This window comes from Zonotrichia albicollis, chromosome 7 (genome assembly GCF_047830755.1).
Source record: "Zonotrichia albicollis isolate bZonAlb1 chromosome 7, bZonAlb1.hap1, whole genome shotgun sequence".
NCBI lineage: Eukaryota > Metazoa > Chordata > Aves > Passeriformes > Passerellidae > Zonotrichia > Zonotrichia albicollis.
This window is the reverse complement of record NC_133825.1, coordinates 44,079,135-44,092,768: the sequence shown is the minus strand read 5'-3', so window position 1 is coordinate 44,092,768 and position 13,634 is coordinate 44,079,135. Positions and strand designations below refer to the sequence as shown.

The window sequence follows — 13,634 nt, the reverse complement described above, 5'->3', positions numbered from 1 at the left end:
CAGGGGGCTGGGGTTTATTTGGGGCCCCTGGGTTTATGTGGCTGCCATACAATGGGAGCTAATAAGAACAGAGCACCACAGATCCCTGAGATGCACTGGCTGTAAGGAAAGAAGAAACCTGGTCCATAATGAGGATGTTCCATGTCTGGTTGTATGCATAAATAGAGTTGAAATGAGAGGGTTTGATGAAGGTCTTAGGTACACCTCACCAATCTCAATTCGACTTTTCAGACAATGTCAGTATAAATAAATTATGGAGATTTGTGGGAAAATTACAAATATTTGAGATTTCTACTAAAGACAACTCACTGAAATGTACCTACGAACAGCCATCTTATTTTTCTTTTCTTTTTTTAAAATCCCCTTTCCTTTCCTTTCCTTTCCTTTCCTTTCCTTTCCTTTCCTTTCCTTTCCTTTCCTTTCCTTTCCTTTCCTTTCCTTTCCTTTCCTTTCCTTTCCTTTCCTTTCCTTTCCTTTCCTTTCCTTTCCTTTCCTTTCCTTTCCTTTCCTTTCCTTTCCTTTCCTTTCCTTTCCTTTCCTTTCCCCTCTCCTTCCCACCCTCCCCACCCCCCGTTCATTTCTCGCCTCCCATGAATTTCCTGTTTATGCTGATTGAGCACTGGGTCCTTCCCTCCATTCCACCACCTTGGACAAAGATTGTGTCCCATGGGATGAGGGTGGGTGGTTTTTCCACCAGCAGCGGCAGGATGAGGCCCATGGAGCTGAGTTCTGCTTCTCCCTCCTGGCACCATCAGCAACAAGGCACAGGGCTGGCCCTGCCTGCTTCAGGTGGGAGGAATTCCCAGGCAGGCAGACAGGCAGGGGACGAGGCAGGGAACAGCCAGCCCGGTGGATACACCGCCATTTGAGTGAAAAATTCTCAGGGAAAATTCTTTCTCTCCCTCTCAGGCCCCTAAACTCTTTGTGAATGGGGCCAGTGCAACATGTGGCCTTTCACCTCGCCCAAGAACCACTGCCAGACAGCCACACTCAGAGAATTGTTTGTTAATAGTCCAATTAGATAATTGCCATCTTTCACTCCTTTTGCTCTACGTTTCCCATAAAGGAATGAATAAGGAGAGAAGCATGAAGAGGGCTTCTGCCCTGCAAGGTGACAAGAAGGACTGGAGCATGCTCTTTGCACAAGGCCATTTGCTTGAATTGAATCATTGTAGCCTAATCAATGGTCTTATTGGATTACTGGCTGTTGCGGTTCTCAAAGATATTGTAGCAGAGACAATGAAATAGCTAGAGTAAAACTTTTTTCTCCTTTAGTGGATCACGCAGTTGAGATTTTTCACGGGCTATCTCTCCCTCTCTCTCTCTCTCTCTCTCTCTCTCCTTCCCTCCCTCCCTCTCTCTCTCCCTCTTTCTCCCCCTCTCTCTTTCTCCCCCCTCCTGGATCCACTGCACACAAAGCTGGCTTTTTTTTTTTTTTTTTTTTTTCCCAATGAGCAGGCTCTGCGAATAGGTTCAGTGTTTGCGAAGGTGCAGAATTAGCAGACACACATGCATGCACACATACACACACACACAGAGGGAGAAGCACAAAAAGCAAGTATCGGGACTGAAATAAGGAGAGGTAGGAGTTTAAGATGGCTGTCTGTGGGGAGATGTGTTAACGAGGATTTCTGCTGGCCAAGATAACCTGCTTCCTTGGAGAGATCTGCTTGGAGGAAGAACTTTTTGGGTGTGTGCGTCCTGGGGATCTGTTTGTTTATTTACAATCCAGGGGGCTTTTTTTTTTTTTTGCTTTTTCTTCACCCCCCCTGCAACTGCATTTTTTCAGCCTTTCCTAGCAGCTTTATTCAGATTTATTTGGCGTGCTTTGGAGAAAGCCACTATATAATCGGGAGGTCAAAGGCAGACTGAAGAAAGTTAATAATGGCTGCTAATGGTGCTAACAATTCAGGGTGAATCTTGTCAAAAGTTGTTTTTTTTTTTCCCCTCTCCCCCACCCTTTTTTTCCTCTCTCCTTTTTTTTTTTTTTTTTTTTTTTTTTTTTTTTTTTTTTTTTTTCTGGAAGTCTCAGTCTTTTGATTGTGTGTTTCCTGAAAGCAAGACCAATCATTTCAGTTTATTCACTGGCTAAACTCTACTTGATTGGGGACAAGCACACAAACCATCCATTACGATCTGATATATTATCCAAACAATTTAGTGTATTCATGAGGTAACCTAAATGTGGAGGCTGCAAAATTACCCGTAATCAATTGAAACAGCGAGTGCGCGTCCCTCTGTGTGTCTAACAACTACATGTCTCTGTAATAAGGCAGACATTAAATCATTTTAGAGTTGTACTGTTGAGTACCTGATCACTGGGCGCTCTGGGAAGCTGGACAGTCACATTAGGACGCTGGGACTGAGGAAGCCGCTGCTTTTCCAGTGGGATAAAACCCGATCTTCCTTACTCAAGGTGCTTTACAGATCCCCACCGATCTCACCCTAAGTCGTGCAATATCCAGCATAGACTTCGTCTTCTTCTTCTTCTTCTACTCTTCTATAATTTTTTTGTTATCGTTGTTGGCGCTTTTTTTTTTTTTTTTTTGTTTTGTTTTTATTGCACTACATGTTTGGGAAACAAGACAAAATGGACGTTAGATGCAGTTCAGAGACTGAAGCTAACCGGGTCTCGAAGAACGGACATAAAGAGGGCAAGGAAAGCAAAGGGTCTGAAGGAAATATTTCTACTTCTTTTTTGAAGGATCAGCAAGGGACTTTTTCTGCCTCTGCAGCCACGGAAGGTTGTAATAAAAGTAAATCTAGTTCGGCTGATCCGGACTATTGCAGGAGGATCCTAGTTAGAGGTATGAGTTTGAGGTGTTTGGCGAGGGTGGGGGAAGGTGAGCCCGGGAGATGGGGTTGATTTTGCCGCTTTGCCTGGGGTCTGGCCCTGGGTCCAAAGCCCTTCCTACGGCTGCGGGGGAGAGACCCCGCTCGGGGCCGGGCTGTGCCGTGCCCCGGCCCCGCTCCGCCGCCTTTATGCCGGGGAATTTCCGCCGCAGTCTCGGCGCAAAGTTAAGCCGCGGTTGTTGCTCCCCGGCGCTGCCCCGGAACGGACCGGCCCCGCTCATTGTTGTTTTGTTTTTCCTTTCCTGCCCCGCAGCTTTCCCGGGGTGCCGGTCCCCGCGGGGAGCCCCGCGTTCGTTGCCCCGGGGCCGCGGCTCTGCCGGGCGCGCTCCCTCCGCGCCCGCGCATCCCGCCCGCGGCCGAGGGGCTGCGGGCAGCGAGGCCCTCTCGGAGGGCAGAGATTCCCTCTGTGCCTCCTCTCTCCGTGCCCGGCAGCCCGTAGGAAAGGGCTGTTTTAAAATAACCACCAGCTTTAAAATAAATGGAAGGATGACGAAGGGTTATTTAATTATTACTTTTTAATAGTTATACGTTTAATTTCCCTCAATCTTCGTCCTTTCTCCAGGCTAAAATAGCTAAATAATCTTATTCTTACTCCCTCCAAAAAAAAAGAAAAAATTACCTGAAGAAATTTCAGTTTTATTAAGATGCGTTTTGGGGGAGGAGGGAGAGAAGAGAATCGGAACAAAATATGTGGGAAGCAGGCCTTGAAAGCCAGAATTAATCCTTACACCACTGGCTGACCCGGAGAAGGGTCAGATTAAAATGATGTGATTGTCTCTGATTTAAAACGTACCGAGGAGGTAAAATTACGGCAAGTAAAGTTTCGAAGGCTTTAAGGTAACCTGAATCTGGCTCTAGCTTGACAGTCGTGTTAATGAGATTTGTCCCGCTTTCCTTCCAGTCGGGGCTACCAGAAAAGTGAGGTTTCTGCGGGCTGGTTGGTGCCTTGGTTTCTTTCCCTCCCCCCCCTCCTTTTTTTTTTTTTCCCTCCTGCTTCTCGTTGCCAAAACCCCAAAGCGGCAGCGGCAGCGGTGCAGGGTGGGCTGGAGGTGTCCCCACGTTCACAGTGGCAGGCAGCCAGGTCGGGGCACTGCTGCCTCCAAAAGCTTTTTTTTTTTTTGTTTTTTTTTAAGCATGAGAAACTTGTTATTAAAAAAATAATAATAAGAAGTGTTTATATTTTGGGGTGGGGGACGGAATGTGTGTGGTGGCTACCAGCAAGTCCTAGCCCGGAGCCCAAGGGGAACAAAGAGTAGCCCTGCACTCCAGGCAGGCACAAAGCCTGGCCTGAAGGATCTCTCTCTCCCCAGCTTCCCAGAGGGGCCGTGGGTGATGCCGCAGTGTCGCACTGTGAGCGCAATATATTCAAAGTAATTTTTAAATGGGCTGAGGGGATTAATTATAAAGGCCCGGGCCCCCATCGCCCCCTCCTTCCTTCTGTGTTGTGGGTTTTTTCCCTTCCGTGGGTGCAGTGGCCAGGTGCAGAGCCTCAGTCGCAGGGACCCTGCTCCATCCCGACTCGTGCCTCGGTCCTGAAGGCGCTGGGGACGGCTCTTTCCCTTGGAAAAATTAGAAAGTATAAAAAGTAGGGGAAAAGCAGAGAAGTGTTGCCTGGGTATGAAGCTGACTGCGCCTTTCTTTGCCAGATGCCAAAGGTTCAATCCGAGAGATTATTCTGCCTAAAGGGCTTGATCTGGACCGTCCCAAGCGGACCCGCACTTCCTTCACGGCCGAGCAGCTCTACCGCCTGGAGATGGAGTTTCAGCGCTGCCAGTACGTCGTGGGCCGGGAACGCACCGAGCTCGCCCGCCAGCTCAATCTCTCCGAGACTCAGGTAGCGCCCCAAGGACGGGGAGCCGCGCCTGCCCTGCCCTGCCCCGCGGGACCCCCTTCCCGGCCCGGGCAGCTCCGTGCCCTGCGGGGCCCAAGGACGCGGCCCTGCGCGCCTCCTGCGCCCTCAGCGCAGCCCCCGCGGGGCGAGGGGCTAGGCAGCCCCGGGGTGCCCACGCGTGTCCGGCCGGGATGGAGCTGAGGGCTCGTGGCTGAGGAGTCCCGGCTGGGGACCTCTAACTGCGTGTCCCCCTAAGTGCGTGTGTCCCTAACTGCGTGTGTCACGGCAAGAGGAACTGCTGGCCAAGGGAGTCCCTCGTGTGCCCTCACCCAGCCCCACTGGGCTCTCCCCGCGGGCGAGGAGGCCCGAGGGCCTCGGAGGGAGCTTGGCCACGAAGGCAAATTCCCGCCGGGCAGGGAGTGGCTCCCCCAGCTCCGGCCTGAGGGGATCTGACCCCGCCAGGTTCGGTGTGCCCGGCTCCCCCAGCTCCGGCCTGGCCAGGCTCGGTGTGCCCGGCTCCCACAGTTCCGGCCCGCGGGGATCCGGCCCCGCCAGGCTCGGTGTGTCCGGCTCCCACAGTTCCGGCCCGTGGGGATCCGGCCCCGCCAGGCTCGGTGTGTTTGGCTGCGCGGAGCCGCCACCGCCGGGCGCGGAGATTTCGCTGCTGCGGCCGGGGAGAAGAGAGGGGAGGCCGAGCCGCTCCCAGCCCCGGCATACAGGCGCTCAAAGTCGCAGGGAGAGACGGGCACCTTCCCCCCGGGCTGCCGGGCTGGAGATGTTCGGGCTGGGCTTTCCTGGGTATGAGAGATCCGGGAATGGGGCTGAAGTTTGGGCCGTATTTTGAGTCCTTGTATGTGCGAGGGGGAGAATCGCTCCTGCACCCTCCAGGGCAGAAAGGCCGGGGACCGACAGGAGGCCTAAAACTGTGTGAGAGCGCAGGGAAGCCTCCAAAAGTCCAAACTTAAAGCCGGTTTCGTATTTCCAGAAAACATCGTATAACAGTAAATTCCCCTGATATGATAATTAGCTTTTTCTTTCCTTGCCGCATAGGAGTGACAAGTTCAACAGTTCGTAGGTTACAGAGCCCACCATGGGTGGGTTTTGTTGTGTTTTGGTTTGGTTTTGGTTTTGTTTGTGGTTTTTGGGTGACTTCCAGAAGTCTTTTTTAAAGTTGAATATTATTTAAAATTATTTGGGGGTAGAGAGAGAGCGTCCAGTTTGGAATACGGGGAAAGAAGCTCATTGCTGCTGTTACCCCCAAGAAGGGCAGTCGGAGCGGGCAGCGGCTGCTGGGAGCCGCGGAGTGCCCGGGGCTCCGGCTGAGCCGGCTTAGAATAAAGCGGTGAGAAAGGGCTGGCTCCGTCTCGCGGAGAATTCCCGGCCTGTAGTAAACTAGGACGAAGTGAGAGGTCTGGTTAAAGATGCAGAACGAAAGGCCCCGGGGTCACCCCGAAACCGGGCCCAGACAGAGGGTGCGGGAGGCTGTGTCTGTGAGCGTGGCTTTGTGCGTTTGGGAAGCGCTCCCCGCTGGCAAGTGCCTGTGCCCCAGCCCTCCCCCGCAGCCTCCGGGGGGGCACCTGCCGGGGGGCGCCGCTCCTCCCGCCCCGCTGACCCTGCCTCTCTCCCCGGCCCGCAGGTCAAGGTCTGGTTCCAGAACCGGCGCACCAAGCAGAAGAAGGACCAGGGCAAGGACTCCGAGCTGCGCTCGGTGGTGTCCGAGACCGCCGCTACCTGCAGCGTCCTGCGGCTGCTGGAGCAAGGCCGGCTGCTGTCTCCGCCGGGGCTGCCGGGCCTGCTGCCGCCCTGTGCCACGGGCGCGCTGGGCTCGGCGCTGCGCGGGCCCGGCCTGGCTGCGGCGGGCGGCGGCAGCGCGGCGGCGGCTCCGGGCGGCGGCGGCGGCTCCCCGCACCCTCCGGCCGCCAGCGGAGCCGCCGGGCCGCCCCCGCCCGCGGCGCTGCACGGAGCGGCGGCCGCGGGGCACGGGCTCTTCGGGCTGCCGGTGCCCGCGCTGCTGGGCTCCGTGGCCGGCCGCCTCTCCTCCGCGCCCCTGGCCGTGGCCGGCTCGCTGGCGGGCAACTTGCAGGAACTGTCGGCCCGCTACCTGAGCTCGTCCGCCTTCGAGCCCTACTCCCGGACCAACAATAAAGAGAGCGCTGAGAAAAAAGCACTGGACTGACTCTAAGTACCTTCCCCCTATTTATATTTATAGTCTCTATTTGTGGCGGTATTTATGGGACGGGCGGCGGCAGCCGTGCCCCGCTCCCCGCCGCCCCCGAGCCCCGCGGCGCGGCTCCCTCCACGGGCCGGGGCGGAGCGGGGCCCGCAGCCCGGGGCGGCCGGGGCCGGGGCGCGGCGGGGGCTGCGGGCGCCTCCCGGTGCGCTCCCGCTGCCCGCGGTCCGTCTGTCCGGGCGGGAGGGGCGATCGCGCTGCTCGTTCGGTCGGGAAGGGACGCAGAGGGTCAGCGGTCGGGCCGAGGGTCGGCCGGGCTCCCCTCCATCGGCTTCGGCCAATGCCGAGCGAGGGAGCGGGATTTCGGAGAGAGGAGGATGGAGCTGCCAGGTGATGCCCGTTTTGGGGTGGTTTTTTTGTGTCCCCCGGACTCAGTGATTTCTAAGCACAAAGGTTTTGGGGCCCCACCTGTGGCCCCCGTTTACCCCCACACTCGCTGCACTACAGCCCCGAGCGAGCCCTTAGCACCAGTCAGGAAATCCTCCAGCAACTTTTCTTTTTCACCGTAAATCTTGAATGTGGGAAGGGCCGAGACTGACTGAACGTACAGTCACGAATAGGGGAGACAGAAACCAGTGGCTGCAGAAATTTTGCATAAAATTGTCTCTTCCTTCGAGATAACACAACGCCCCCCTTTTTTTCCCCTTTTTTCCTTTTTTTTTTTTATTTGAATTCCAACGGGCCTGTCCCGCGGAGCTTATCTGCAAAAACAAGCCTGCAGACAAATCACGGAACTCACAAATCTATTTGTATCTAGATCTGTTGCGATCGTAATTTTAATTTTTATTGCTCTATTTGATTTTTCAAAATAATTTCAGTGCTCATCAAAACACAAAAAAACCCCGTAGCCTTCCTTCCTCCTAAAATAACCCTCTCGCATATCGCTCACACTTCATTTGAAACGAACGTAAAGTATAAAAAGCGTATCTTTTATTGTTATTTTTGTACTTTAAAACACATCTATGTAACAAACTTTTTTTTTTTCATAATTCTTACTGCTATTTTCTCCACAAACATATGTATTTCACCTTCTAGTATTCTGGATCGATTTTCTGTTCAATTTCGGTACTTGAATTTGCCACAAAAGGGATGCTGTACTTAGGTAGTTCTTTGGGGGAAAAAATTATTTACTTTGGTTTTAAGTTTCTTTTCTTTCTTTGAACTTTAACACATGGCGTTTACAAACTGTATAAATACGTGCCACCAAACTGTAACCAAAAAAGAAAAAAAAAATTACAAAAAGTGGAATGGTTGCTGTAGAATATAGAATTAACTATAGACCAGAACTGGACAGAAGGAGCTGGATGAAAAGAAAATAGTAATTTTATTGTAAATTATTTACGTCTGAAGTTTCTAGGCAACTAGTCGAAAAAATAATGAATGAATCGAGCGCTGAGCCCTTGCTACTAACTTTTGTTCTGAATGTTTTGGATATTTGGATGTTTTGTATTTATGTGGTGAGAGTGAAATATATTATATCTATATGATGACGGAATTAGGTGTATTTTCGTCTTATATTTGTAGCACCCAAATTGCCTTCATTTACACGTGCACTTAAAAAAAAACCAACAAAAAACCAACAAAATAACAACAAAGCCCTATCCCTATTTAACCTGCCCGATTTTTCCTGGTTTTAAAATTAAATTTAATGTTTCATTTTAAGCGGGGGGCTGTGAGATCCACTTCGTAGAGGGTGATTTCCCGGCTGGGGCAGTTTGGGCCATTCCCAGTCCCGTGCTCGGCTCTGACCCAGCCCTTGCAGCTCTCCCCCTGGCCCGGGGGCTGATCCCTGTCTGTGTCCGTGCCCGTGGTGCTGCCGGTGCCCCGGAGGTGCCCACCCTGCCAGGTGCCACCCCGTGCAGGGCACTGCTCACCTCCAAACCTGTCCTGCCCATGCCGGGCCACTCCTGGCTGCACATCCGTGCGTGTGTGACAACATACGTACAGGCACATGTAAAGACGCTGCTCAGCTTGTGTGCACAAATACAGATATTTAGAAGGGTTTTCTGAGCAGCTCTTGCTTCCATTCTGATTGGCAGCCCAGCCCTGAGGGTTTTTACTGGGCAGGAGTGCAGGTTTCCCAATGCCCCGGCTCCCCAGGCCAAGCCACCTGGGCAGGGTGGCACCTGCTGTCCCCACAGCCCTGCCCTGCCCTCAGGTCCCTCTGTGGCCTCCACTGGGCTCTGCCACGAGCCTGTCCCAGCCAGGGCAGATGCACTGCTCCAGGCTAGGGGGAAGGATGCAGTGGTGATGCTGATTTTGTTGGTTTTTTATGAAGAGTGTAGAAATTATCTAGGGGAGGGCAGCCGGGGTGAAGGAGGGGATCACAGGTGACATTTGAAGAGGTGACGCTGAAACTGCTGGTCAAGACTGGAAAACTTCAGGGGGAGGGGAGGGAAAAGTGTTGTATTTAAAATAAAATAGCTGAATGTGACAGAAGAGATCTGCCAGGGAGATCTGGAGGGAGAGGGTGGTTTTCAGTCTGTGACTTGCCTGGACTGCACAGCATCACCCACAGCCCCGCAGAAAGAAGGGAGCCCTGGCCTGGGCTGCCTTTGGGAATTCCCTTCCCAAGGAGGGAATTATCACCACCCAAACTCTCCCTGGGCTCCCCTGCCAAACAGGGGGCTGAGCTGTGTGATGAATTTGTCCTGTCTTGCAGGACCTCCCTGCAGCTGAGATGGGGCCATTTCAGTGCCCAAATTCGCTGCTGCGTTGTGAGCTATGGGAACAGCAGCACAAACGTGTTCTGACAGAGCTGGCTCAGGTGCCCTCATCTGAAAAGAAGATTTCCCTGCTCCTCTCTTTAACCAGAGACTGCAGGAGCATTCCTGTCCCCTCACACAGGTGCCACGAGGCTCTTTTTCCCTGGTTGCTGGCCTGATCTGCAGTCTCAGGGCTGGAGCTGTGGTCAGTGTAAGCTCTCTGCTCCCCTTGTAAGGCAGTTTAAGCCAGCACCAGGCTAAATTGCTGACACAATAGCAGAAGCCCTTGTTTTACAGCTTTGCAGCCCTCAGTATTCATGTGAAGAGCTAGACATTTTTATTCTTATTGCTATTATTATTAACTATTTCTGAACATTTAAAAGAAAAAAAAAAGAGTGATGTGCCTTGAAGTGTGAAGGAGACTTGTCTAAGCATTGAGGTGAAATAAATACTTCAGGAAATTTTAATTTCTCTTTTTTTCTTGTCTCCTTCAAATTCCACCTGTCCCATATCAGGGGCTGCTTGTGGGCTAGGGTTGGAGCAAAAACCAGAGGCTCCCCAGTCCTGTGTAGGGCTGTCACAGTTCTGTTTCAGTCTCTGTTTGTGACTCAGGCCAAAGCCCCAAAACCTTGGAGCCCCAAGGGAGGGAGGCAATCGGTCATTTCCTTTAAAATTTTCAGTATTTCAAAAGCACGGGGTCCCTGAGAACCAAAACACCCTACTTTCTACAGAACAGACATATAAAATATATTCATTTGCATTTCTGTAAAAAAAAAAAAAAAAGAGGGAATACCACCTGTGTCATTGCATAGGACAAGTTAAAAATCATTCATGCACACATCTACATATACAGTGAAGCTGAATATAAAAGCTGGTTCGGTTTTTTTGGTTAGTTGGTTCAGTGGGATTTTTTTTGGGTTTGTTTTTTTTTCCAACTACACCAAAGCTGTTCTGAAGCTGTGTGCTGCCCAGAGACACTACTTGCTTGTTTGCACTGAAATGCTGATTTTCATCCTACTGGAGCAATGAACACAAGCCACCTTCCTGAAGCTATTTGCTGCTGAAAGGTTTTGCTGCATTTCTTGCTGTATTTTTATTTGTGGCCATCACTGGGGCATTAGAGCTCAATCAGAGAAATATTTGGTTTATGCAGAGGGAGCATGTGTGAATGTGAGGGGCAGGAATATTTAGTAGGAAAGCAAATAAACCAAGTATAAATCTATATCAGGCATTAATTTTTAAAGGAAATCACAGAAGGATTTCTGTGGCACATGGACATCTCTAAATTTTTCCTTAGCAGCAGCTACACATAGGGCTTAGGATTTACAAAGATGGAGTGCAGCATGGGCTAATTCATCAACTCAAGGAGTATTTTCACAGGTACATGGACAGTATGTCTTTTCCTGTGGCTCTCAGGAAGGAAAAGCTCCCAGGATCAGCTCCAGAGCACCCAGGGAAAACACAAAACAATGTTAGCCAGGTACACATAGGGAAAAGAGGAATCAGTCTATTTAGAGGATATTTTCAAAAGCATTTGCCCACCCACTTAACATAGACCCTGCTTTATTTGCTGCTCCTCCATATCCTCATGCCAGGGATTAGTGCAGCCTCTGACCACTCTGTCCCCATTTGCAATCCTGTCATCAGCCCAAGGTACACGACCTTGTGACATGGAAAAAAGCACACCAGGTCTCTGATTAACTTCAGAGTATTTAATTACTTTTAAGGAAAAAAAAAACACTTCCAAAGAATAACTCTTGAGCAGAAGCAAGTCACAGCCACCAGCAAGTGTTTAACAAAATTACCAGGGAAGCTAAAATGAGATCAATGCATGTGATGCTGTCTATGCAAAAGCCACAATATAAATTGTGACCCTGGGCCATAGCTGTGGCCAAAGTGCTGGCTGGCAGGGGCTGACCTGGGACACTTCTGACTCAGGTGTAAGAACTCTCTAACAAGCACTTTACTCCCCATCTTTCTGCTTCTTATAATTGCTGAGCAACTTAAGCACAGTATTTATTTATTATCTTTCTATATGTAGTTGTTAGTGCTCATGCTGTTCTTCATCTCTGTGTAAATGACTGACTCTAGTTTGTATATTAAGTCTCAAACTTTTCTAGTGGAGCTAGTTCCACAGTTAATCACACACAGAACAAAAATTATTATATTTTGTATATGTTTTTAATATGTTTATATGGGTTTTTTATATGTCAACTTTTTATTGACATGAATTGTCCCAAGTTCATTAGAAGTAGCAGAACAGATGTTCCCACCTTCTGCAACCACATCCTTTTTAACTTTTTTACCATGTTACCTTTTGTCTCCTTTCTCATGAACAATCAAAATAATTTTAACTTATTTTCATACACAGTTCTTGCAAACTGTACTTAATATAACTGTTTGCCAAGAGGTTCTGCCTCTTTTTTTTTTCTTATTCTCTTTTCTTATTCTCTCTGGAAAAAAGTAAATTCCCAGAACTTTTTTCTCTTCAGCTATCTGTAACCCATTCTTCTGTTTGATCTCCCTGCTGTGAGCAAGAATGAAAACATCACATCAGTATAAGGATTTGCCCAGAACACAAACCTTTTCTTAGCACTTGGTGTCATTGCCAATGCAAGAAAACAGGATCACAGGCCTCATCTGATGAGATGCCACAGCCTGGGTGAATAAATTGTTTTTTGTGTTTCAGCTGAAGCAGAAAACCAAGGAGCCAGATGAAGAGAGCAAATAAAAGAGTTCAATCCACACAAGGTGGGTCCACAAAGTTTGTCACAGAACCAGGCACAGCTACCTGGCAGAAACCTCTTCTTACAGCTCTCACAAATGAATGGTTTGGCTGCTTAAAGAAACACCACCAAAGGTATGGGCACGGGTTTAGTATGAATTTGTGGAAATACAACTTGACAGAGTTTGATGGCAAGGTTCACTCTACTATTTACTGCACATGTTAAAGTGTATAAAGGAAGCTCAAATTAGAAGCAATTTGAAATTATTTGTATGGAATCTGGGAATGCAAAAGCAGGTAAGGGTGTGAAGGATATGGATGCAAAGGGGTTTAGCAGCACTTAATCATTGAATTCTTTAACATTTACAATAGTGATTCAGTAGGGCTCACTACAACAATGGCTTAACCATAGATTTGAGACAGTAACATTCATACCATAATCAATTCACAGGCACACAGGTAAAATTATGTGTACACAGATGTCTATGGGTGTAAAGGCTCCTATCAAAAGTTCCCCTCAGGTTCAGTGAAATACTCACACCAAATCATCAATGCTCACACTTTGCATTTCCTGACAGGCAAGGGTTTCACTCTGAGGAATGTAGAGATGTGGTGGGATGGGGAATCAGCCTCAGCCTTGTTGTCAGAGATGGTTCCTTGAGAACCACAGACTTGGCTTGGGAGCTCTGAGAGGTGCCCCAGTCACAGGGAGGTGCTGGTGCAGCTGCTGCAGTCCAGGAGAACTCAAAGGGTCTCACTTAGGACCACATTTACAGGGTCACAGGATGATTGACTTTGACCACCAGTAGGTTTCCCTCCTGACCATAACCCAAGCCAACTGCTGTGGTTTTTTTGCAGCTTCCCAGAGTGCTGTGACAATGGTACCATTCCAACCAGGCTACAATTCACACTGGTGCCACTTCACTCAGGCCACAGCCCAGGTAAGTGGTTTACCAAGGTTACAAAAGAAAATTGCTTATCCTTTGTTTCCCACCTTTTTTGGAAGCTGATGTTTCTGGTGCTTTCCACCTCTACAGTGCAAGAGCTCCTGGTACAAGCAGGGAGTGATTTATGGTATGGTAAATGGACGCTTCAACCCCCAGCTGGTTCCACCAGGGTTTATCAGGAGCTTCTGAGGCCACAGAGCAGGCCCGAGGATGAGGAGGGTGGCAGATGCACCACCACAACAATCCAGAAGCACTTCACTGAAGGTGCATGAAAACCAGTCTGTGAGATGGATGGAAAACCAAAGGGAAACTCGTTTTCCAATTTTGTCTCAAAAATTTAAAA

At 49.8% G+C, this 13,634-nt stretch overlaps 1 protein-coding gene across 3 annotated transcripts; it reads left to right on the top strand.

The window, feature by feature from the left end:
• The first annotated feature begins 2,024 nt into the window (after positions 1-2,024).
• On the top strand, positions 2,025-13,285 carry VAX1 (ventral anterior homeobox 1). Of its 3 annotated transcripts, XR_012581150.1 has the most exons (5): positions 2,025-2,807; positions 4,500-4,687; positions 6,321-6,866; positions 12,309-12,370; positions 13,203-13,285. XR_012581150.1 is itself a non-coding variant. In XM_074545299.1 (4 exons), the coding sequence occupies exons 1-3, from the start codon at positions 2,570-2,572 to the stop codon at positions 6,858-6,860; spliced, it is 966 nt and encodes a 321-aa protein (XP_074401400.1). In that variant the 5' UTR covers positions 2,025-2,569; the 3' UTR covers positions 6,861-6,866; positions 12,309-12,469. The 3 variants fall into 3 exon arrangements, 2 of the variants coding, with proteins under 2 accessions (XP_074401400.1, XP_074401399.1); XM_074545299.1 differs by lacking the exon at positions 13,203-13,285 and having other exon boundaries at positions 12,309-12,469; XM_074545298.1 differs by lacking the exons at positions 12,309-12,370; positions 13,203-13,285 and having other exon boundaries at positions 2,026-2,807; positions 6,321-8,213.
• The last annotated feature ends 349 nt before the right edge of the window (positions 13,286-13,634 follow it).